The 9,628-nt window shown below is 31.9% G+C and overlaps 1 protein-coding gene across 1 annotated transcript; it reads right to left on the bottom strand.

Annotated features, from left to right (window-relative positions):
- Nucleotides 1–1,872: 1,872 nt before the first annotated feature.
- Nucleotides 1,873–9,271, bottom strand: LOC110999922 (mitochondrial potassium channel ATP-binding subunit). The gene is made up of 14 exons (XM_045628973.1): nucleotides 9,204–9,271; nucleotides 8,787–9,111; nucleotides 8,394–8,549; nucleotides 8,116–8,261; nucleotides 7,877–7,952; nucleotides 7,299–7,439; nucleotides 6,706–6,890; nucleotides 6,134–6,311; nucleotides 5,540–5,659; nucleotides 5,053–5,156; nucleotides 4,364–4,538; nucleotides 3,665–3,843; nucleotides 2,871–3,018; nucleotides 1,873–2,198 (listed from the first exon to the last, which is right to left on the bottom strand). The coding sequence occupies exons 1-14, from the start codon at nucleotides 9,248–9,250 to the stop codon at nucleotides 2,106–2,108; spliced, it is 2,073 nt and encodes a 690-aa protein (XP_045484929.1). The 5' UTR covers nucleotides 9,251–9,271; the 3' UTR covers nucleotides 1,873–2,105.
- Nucleotides 9,272–9,628: the final 357 nt, after the last annotated feature.

Genomic DNA, 9,628 nt, shown 5'->3' with positions numbered 1-9,628 from the left:
TGGTTATTTGATTTTATAACTCATTAAAAGACCCTATATAGACCCTGACGGAATTATCAATCTCATTAAACTGTCAATATAAATACTATTTGCTAATCTTTCAAGTCGTTCCTAAATTAATATTTTTCGATAAAACTTTATACTTTTTTTGCGTCAGTTTTCTCTCAAAATTAATATGGTGAATTCTGTTATATGAAGATTGACAAAATTGATATAATTATAGGCCTTTAGAAAATATTGTGCAAAAAATTTTTAATATAGTTTTCAAAAGCGCAACATGAAAGTAGGTTTACGCAAATTCCCAGGAAATAAAATGTAGGCTAGATTTAAACTTAGCAATAAGTATAAAAGTAATTTATGTAAACTTAAAATCAAATATTAATTTCTCATGTTTCATAGAAAACAATTGGTTATTAAAAAAAAATTTCAGTTAGTAGTAAATTGAACAAAAAAATTACCATATTTGGTAGTTGTTTAACTTATCCAAGATTATTATTTAAAAAATCTACTGTGTGATAATATAAATTTGAATTTAACCTGAATTATATTCTAAAAAATGTTTGTAAATAATTATAGTAATGTAAATAACTTGTCAGTGTTATTCAAACTATTATTGTACAAATAATTTTGGTGATTCTGTATGCAATAAAGATTTCTTCGGATGATTGATGTTTTTAGTCTATGGCTGATTTTGTCATTTGAGTATCAAGCGCGCACACAGAAGTTATTTCAGGTGTCGAAATCATAAAGTTTTGCTAAAACAAGCCTTATATCGTTAAGAGGCAAAAAATATTTACGTAACACACAATTTTATAGAAAGAAAAGCACGCATATATAAAATACAAACAAACACTAATCAAAAATTGGCCCAACTCGGCTTTAAAGCTGCTTGTTGCACCAGCAAAACTGATTTTCAGTGGACCGATACTATCTTCCAGTTACACACATACTTCCAGGACACAACATTTTTAACAATAAAAATGAAATAAAAAAATATTAGAAAATAGAAAGGAAAAATAAATTTCAAACACAAACATACAATATAAAAGCTGAGACATTACATCTAAATTCCTAACCCAATCGACTAACAATCCAAAGTACTCTGTTTTTGTTTACGATTCATGCACTGATTTACGAATCTGAGTGGACAGAATGTAACACAAATGTCAAAACAATTCAGCGTGCCGTTCGATTGTCATTGGTCAACAGCATCTATAGTCCAATATGTCAACAAGTGACACATGACACGACATCAACAATCTCTGGCAGTGTTTTACTTTTTTTTTTGGACTACGGTTACGGTACGGTACTATGCTTAATCATTGTTGGCGTTGGCGTGATCTGTCTGCTGTTCGCGCTAAGCCTGCATGCCCCACTCACAGCGCCATTTTGACGATAAGTCACCGAATAATATTAATCACATTTTTACAAAACATGTTCTAAAGAGTTTATGTATTATATTAAGTTATACAGACAAGTTAAAAAAAAAATCAGAACATATCAAAGGGGCCTATAACGGAGCATGCAAAACACTAATAGACACAATAGTACATATATTAGTAAAAAAACACATTGGTTTAAAATATATATTTTTTTAATTATAATAGGATTAAATTAACTTTTGCAAGAAATAAAATGCTTTTTTATTTATTAAGGTTAAATCTAGCTTTTAGCTAGCTGTTTACTCGCTATTAAAAAATGCTATATATAAAATCTCTACGAAGTTCTAGTAAGACTATTAAATGCCCATTATGTATGGTCTAAAAAACAAAAGAATTGGTAATTTTATGAGCTTTTTTCACACGTGGTCAGTTAGCCACTGCATACAACTGTTCAACAACATACTGGTCATAGGAAAATAAAACGATTTACGATTCAACATAGTATTTAATGTTTCAACTTAAAATACATCTCATACTATAATTAAATGATTTCCAATATATTTTCATTATACATCACATCCAAAAAGTGTCATTCTCATGTAGACAAGACGCGTTTCACATAATACCGTGACACTAATAATTTAACCAAAACATTTTCCATACAAAAATCCATTTCTCTATATAACAAAAATAAATAAAAAAATTGTTCTACTTATTCTATATTCATAACGAACGGTTGTCGGTTTCATGATCTTGTTGCTTTATTAGATTCCAATAATGTCCTTTCTGTTTCTTCAATTGGTCATGAGTTCCCATCTGTAAATTATGTAACCTGTTAATCATCATGTCAATATCTGTTACGACATCGAAGGGACAACCCATATTTAGTCTTAAATCCAATAGTCTTAACAGCCACTGACGTCGTTGGCTCTCTCCCTCTCGGAAGCCTTCTCTCTCATACTCTATTTGCCCTGGTTTGCTTAGGAGAAAAATGGGTAGAGGCTCAACTGATGTTAAGAGATGCTCATGCCGATGTACATTGCCAGAAGGTACGCAAGTGCGTTGCCGGCCTTTTTAGAATTGGTACGCTCTTTTCTTAAAGGACCCTAAGTCGAATTGGTTCGGAAATATTTTAGTGGGCAGCTAGTTTCCAAGTATTAAACAATTAGTCTGTTTTATTTCTCATCATCATTTTGATCAAAAATATCAAAAAAATATTTAAGGTAATATACTGATTATTGTATGATGTCATATTTGTAGATGTGTAGGAAACGGCGGCAAATATTTTAAATCACTAACTTTAACGTACACGTACTGGACGTCATTTAGCGTATACATCTTTCAATAAATCACGAATGAAAATGATTTAAAAGATTAAAAAAATACAATAATAAAAACACTCTTTTTATTTTATTTATATAACGACAAAAATATCTTGTTTCTAGTGATATAAAAATAATTTATAAAGATATGAGTTAATTTACTTACTTCAACAACACTTCCTTTGTTTAGTACCACAATCAGATCCGCATTAATAATTGTCGAGAGTCGATGCGCGATCACCAACACTGTGCGCCCCTTCGATGCTGTCTCGAGCGCAGTCTGGACCACTTTCTCACTCGTTGCGTCTAACGCACTGAAAACATACGAAATTACGTTTATGCGATAGTATTGGATTCGATTGTTATTGGTCTACTGCCTTTCTTCGCCAATAGGCGTTGACACGAGTTAGACACGGCATGTAATATGAAACCAACCCAATAAAAATGTGAAATAAAAGTGTGCGTACTTATGTACACACGTTAGAAGTTATACGTTCTTTGGCGTATAACAAGATAAAAATCTTTTATTTTTTATCTTTCGCCTTATTCTACGTTGGTAGAAAAAACGATGTTAAACAATAGGAAAAAATTACTCTCAACATGTTTCCCTAACGCACCAAAAGTATAACTTCAAAACTAAAATGTTGACTGTAGCTAACTTCAGGGTGTCAGCCTTTTGTGATGATGTGCGCGCAAGGGTAAAAAAATACTTTCATCATATTTCACGAACGTGCCAAAAGAAGTATAACATCAAAACTAAAATGTTAACTGTAACGAACGTAAGGATGTCGGTTTTTTGTAATGGTGCGCATGCGCATGTTGAAAAATTACTCTCAACGTTTTTCTCTAACACGCCAAAAGAACTTCAAAAAGCATCAATTATTATGTTAGAATTTTAGTCCAACTTAAATTTTTTTTTTTCTATCTGTTTGTTTCCTATTAGTATAAACATTGCATTACCTAGTAGCCTCATCTAGTATCATAACAGGTGGGTCTTTCAAGACGGCTCTAGCGATAGCAATGCGCTGCTTCTGCCCTCCGCTGAGCGACATTCCCCTTTCCCCTACCATTGTGTCGTACCCATCTGGGAAGTTGCGTATGAACTCGTCCGCGTTTGAGGTTTGTGCGGCCCTGTATACCTGAAAATGTCCTTCACATTATTATCTATTGTAATTGACGAGTGTCTAGAGATACTCAGACAGAGGAGAGAATCAGAGAGAGGAATCGCACAGTACACAAAAAACTAAACTCTAACGTTTAATTCTGACATTTCATAAGTGTTGCTACTAAAAAAGTTCCCCACCGAAAAAGGCACAATAATGATTGCCATGTGAAAAATAAATATACCTTCATTATGTTTTTTTAAATATAAAACAAGGGCTAAACGGGCAGTAGGCTCTTGTGATGTTGTGATACCGTCGCCCATGAATGCCAGAGGGCTCGCCAGTGCGTTGCCGGCCTTTTTGTCTTTTTTCCATTCACAGTATTAAACTAGCTGATTTATTATTATTTTCGAACGTGTACCTGCTAAGCAGACTCAAGTCTATAATCTAATTCGTATCTCAACTCGTCTTCTCTGTCAAATGTGTCAAACTTGATACAGAAAAATTCGTTTGAGACATCTTAAAACTAGATAAGTTTGATTCCACATAATCTTACCTCTGCATCAGTGGCATCCGGTTTCCCGTAACGAATATTTTCTTTAACCGTAGTTGCGAACAACACTGGCTCTTGGCTAATCAGCCCAATGGCGCGACCCCGAAGCCAGTTCCCATTCATCTCGCGTACATCCACGCCATCTATTGTCACCTTACCCTTATTTACATCGTAGAACCTGTAAATTTTAGTTTCTTAAACATATCATAGATGGCGTTATAGGCAAATTTAATAGAGAAGAAAATTCTTGTTTGTTTCGTGCCTTCTGTGTCTGACACATACTAACTAGCTGACTTTTTGAGTCTAACAGATGCCGGTTTCCTCTCGATCCTTGTCTTTCACCATACGTGTGTTTTCTTTATAAATAGCTTCATGCAGAGCGTATTGCCACAGACAAAATTAAAGAAACGGAATAGTAAAGAAAAATAATTTTACATCGAGCGAAAAGTACATCGGATAACAATTGAGTGTTTAATGTGCAAATGGAAATAATGCCCAAGTCACTAACAACACAGCTCTTATAACAGAGATTTTCATACAATTTTAGTTCCTTCTATAAAATGCATGTAAAACTTACGAAATATCACCTCAATTAAGTCCTCGATATTTATATAGAACATTTGTAATAAGACTTACTTTAGAAAAAAAATAGTATTTTGCCTATATAAACCGGATAGTCAATAATAAATTACCTTTCCAATAAAGCGGCAATAGTTGACTTCCCATTTCCGGAACTACCGACTATTGCAACTGTCTTCCCCGCTGGTATTTTTAAATTGAAGTTATTTAATACTACCTGAAATTCATAAATAAAGCTTACAAACAAAAACTCTATATTCGGTAACGGTTAATAAGACCGTAAAATCATACGCGTACTGCGTATCATACGCGTATTACCCGAGTGGCGAGTATTATAATGCGGAACTTCATACATTTCCTAAATTCCAAAAAAGGGCCATATACGATCATGATATTGTACCGTATCGACTTTTTTCCCTACATCCAAATTATATATTTTAGCAAGAAAATATTTATCGATTATAAAATATGGTATATCAAAAAACAAATTGAATGTATTGCCAGTTCTCTTCATTTCTAAACCCTCGCAATTCGAGAACTGGGAATAATTGAAATTTAGAAGCATTTAATTTTTTTTTTTGAGAGTACAAAAACACTTACCGCATCAGGTCTGGTCGGATATGCGAAGGTGACGTCTTTGAATTCTATATCACCATGAAACTCATGATATTTGATTGTCTTGGTACCAGATGTGTCCATTTGAGGCTCCTTGTTTATGTACTGAATATTAAATACACAAACTTTATATATCTTATATTTATTACCATAAATTATAGTCATGTTGAATAATATGGTTTCTAAACTAAATTAATATTTTTTTCTGTGTAGCACTATAATTACTTGTACCTAGTTATTTATATTCACCAGTTATAGTTTAATACACCTGATGGTAATTGATACCGACACCGTCAATGCCTGAGGGCTCGCGAGTGCATTGCCGGCTTTTTAAGAATTGGTACGCTTCTTTCTTGAAGGACCCTAAGCCGAATTAATTAGGAAATACTTTAGTTTAAATAAATTTTCGTAGTGATAAAGTGGAAAATATATTAGAACATTTTTATGCGTTTTTTTTTGCAAAATAAACATCCCTTTCATTATAAAAAGCTACCTTCATTAAAAGTTTTATTCCTTAGAGGGCTTGAAAAAAATGCACATCATTTTCCTATTGCAGAGTGAACAACCCATGGGACAAACCTCAAAAACCCGTCCTCCAGCACTGATGCCCTTAATGACAGATCCAAATAGCAACGATATCTGTGCCACCGACCGTTGTATAGTCTGTGCATTCACAAGGAAAGCCATGACATCACCCGCTGACATCTGTCCGGTTGACATTAGGTGACCACCCAAAAACATTGTTCCTAACACCATACTGAAATATTACAAAAATAAAAAATTTATAACCTACCTTTTTTTCATTCATACAAATATATACATTTAAAAACATGAAGCCAACATTAAATATCTGTTAACATTATTAACCTATTATCATAGCCATAGTTGAATGCGTGCAAGCGAAAATTTAATCCCTACTTGAAATCAAATAATCGACCATCAATTGACTATGATTGACTCCTTATTTGTAAAAAAAAAGAAAACGCATCAAAACAAAAAAAAAATAAGTAAATTTGCGCCGAATTACAAATAACAAAATTACGGTTCTTTAGTGAATAAAAACAATCAGTAAGAAATAAGTTGAAGGGACCAAACACAGCTTCTTTAACGATTTCAAGCAATTTTTTCACATAGCATATAAATATAATTACCCATTCAGAAACAAATTAGTTCCCGCCTGGAAAAGTCCAACACCCAACCCCAGTTCCATACTAAGATTTGCAGCAGATTCGCATTCTTCCGCGAACATTTGCGCCTCATTCTCTTCACCGGCAAACGCTCGCACTGTTCGCATATTCGAGATCGCTTCTTCAGCTACTAATGTTGCTTTTTCTATCTAGAAATAAGTTTTTATTAGAATTGTTAACATTAAATTCAAATTGAAATATTTCGGGCATATAACGTTAAGAGATATGTCATATGTCATTTTACATTTTGACACTTTGATAGACTATTAGTCGAAAAATAAGGTATACTTTTGTCATATATATCATAATTTGTTGACAGTTCACATCACCAGTGAATATGTTAAAGTTAAGTTATTTACAATTTATGGAGCAGATATTACAAAATAAAACAAAATACAGACAAATACCGACAACTCAAAGCCAACATTATTCAAGCATTTACCACTTAAGATAGTCAAATACTAATTTTAACTACATAATCATCAATTACGCTGTATTATTGGAGGATAAATGATCCCTAATTAATCTTTTTTTAAACAAATTAAATTAAATCGAACCTGAGACTGTGCTTCTCTGGATAATTTCCTCAATAGTGATCCAATAAAAGTCCCTCCAATAACAACTGTGGGTACACATAGCATTGTGAGACCAGTTAACTGAGGTGATATTACTAGGAGACTCACTGCTGATCCCACAACCTGCAAAGTACATATAACATTATATTCAAAGGTGTAAATTAGCCTAACTACTAATGTTTTTAAAACAATATTATTACTGACAACATGTAATATTTAAAATATCTTAAATGAGACGCAGAGTTTCTTGCCAGTTACACCTTTGATTTGAGAATTGGCAATATACATAGAATAGTTGCATAGGAGAGACATGTCTTAAGCCAATATTTTTCTATGTATATTCCTTTATCTATTAAATTATGTATCTACATATAAGCATATACCTTTAAAGAAAAACACTTTTTTAACGGATTATAGTTATGTATTTGTATTTAAACTTATAATTATTTGTACATAATTTTAAATTTAAACCGACGTTTCATAACTATAATCCATTAAAAAAGTGTTTTTCTTTAAATGTGTAAAAGTTATGTAAATAAAAGACAATACTAAGCATATACCTGTGTAATAGCTCTAAGTCCTCCTGATATTGTTTGCTTAAATGAACTCTTGAAGTCTTGTACATCAACAGTTATTCTGAAATTACACCAATAGACAAATAGTTTAAACCTTTTTCTTTGCAAGCCAGCTTAAAAATCCAATTTAAGAAAATATAATTCAATATTGTTTAATTTTTTAAATAAATTTTATAACTACAGGCATGGATCCAGTACATTTTAGTTTGCTATTATTTACACACCTATTAACTAATTCTCCAGTCCTTTCCTTATCAAAAAAAGCCATGTCTTGATTTAATATAGACACAAATAGATCCTGTTTCATTTGTGCCGCTACTTTTTCGCCTACTTGTGCTAACAGATGTATATAGAAGAATGTAAATAAAGCCTGAAAAATTTATATATTTATTTTTATTAACAATTTAATAAATGAGATTGCTGATCTACTGATATTATTAATGTGTAAAATCAAACAGTAATAAACTGACAAATAGTAAAGCTTACAAATAGTAAAGCTTACCTGTCCAATATATAAAGAGACCATTTTAAAAGCCGGATATTTGATCTGCTCAATAAAGTCCAGAGATGGATTGTGTTTTAATTCAGCTAATATATTAACAATTACTCCTAACATAGCAGGAATATAAATATTCAGGAATGCCACTGTCATAGCTGACTGTAAAGAACAATTTCTGTTAATTATGTATGCAATAAAAACATTTTTTTAAATTAATTACTGTAATTACTCTTACATAATACTATAATTTAACAAGCCTTGAACTACTTAGCTGAATGTAAGTGTATAGACAATAAACAATTTCTGTGAAAACTATATATTGTTATTATAGAAATTATTATTAATAAATAGCTAGTTCTTACTTCCTTCCTCAAACATGGATGGATAGATACTTACAGCTACTGCAGCAACTAACAACCATTTATGTGGTTTAAGGTATTCCAAGAACTTTGACCAGTCAAACCTTCCAGTATCATCGAGAACATTTGGCCTTCTTTGTATAATTCTTGAATGTGTTTGAGCTTTACATAATACTGTATCACTTAAAAATAAACGTGCGCATAATCCTACACTGATGCCTGTACCAAGTTTCCAAGGGGCAATTTGAAAAACTTTAAGTTCATTTTCTGTACAATTCTTTGAAATATATCTTTTCACCGCATCCGATGGTTTCGTTTTTAATAAGTTCAAGTAATGTCCATTACTCCTAAAAGCAGCAAGCCTAAAAACATTTTTATTATAATTAAAGAATTTCCTGTTTAATTTGAATGTAGTTATCTAACCAAAACTTTGTTATATGAAACAATTACTAACCTTTGTTTTATTAATTGGCAGGACTGTGAATTTAATAAATGCCACATAGTAAACGAATTTGAAAATTGAATGGATAATTCAAAATGTTATGTCATCATTTTATTACTGGGTTGTAAATAAAAATTATTGTAATCAATTCAAAATTGTTTTGAATTAAAATTTGGCGCAGAGTGCGTCGATCGAATGTCAATATACAATTATTTGTCATGTTATTGTAGTAGACCCAATAGATTTTTGATAGTCTGTCCTTAAATGACAAGCAGACTAAAAATTCAAAATAGGATAATAGGTGGCGGTGTAGACAGTAATATATAGTAATGAGATTGTATAGATGGCAACAATAACGTCTGCAGTAAAGGATAGAGTGCAAACTTAATAATGGTTTACCTTGTAATAATATCTATAAATAATATAGCAATCAGCCA

The sequence above is a fragment of the Pieris rapae genome, chromosome 1, assembly GCF_905147795.1.
Source record: "Pieris rapae chromosome 1, ilPieRapa1.1, whole genome shotgun sequence".
NCBI classification, from domain to species: Eukaryota; Metazoa; Arthropoda; class Insecta; order Lepidoptera; family Pieridae; genus Pieris; species Pieris rapae.
This window is presented reverse-complemented; position numbering and strand designations above follow the sequence as displayed.

Coding starts and splice junctions, on each gene's coding strand:
- LOC110999922 (XM_045628973.1), bottom strand. CDS start 9,250: ATGTGGCATTTATTAAATTCACAGTCCTGCCAATTAATAAAACAAAG. Junction 6,891..7,298: donor CCAGAGAAGCACAGTCTCAG/GTTCGATTTAAT, acceptor ACTTATTTCTAG/ATAGAAAAAGCAACATTAGT. Junction 5,660..6,133: donor CTGGAGGACGGGTTTTTGAG/GTTTGTCCCATG, acceptor TTTAATATTCAG/TACATAAACAAGGAGCCTCA.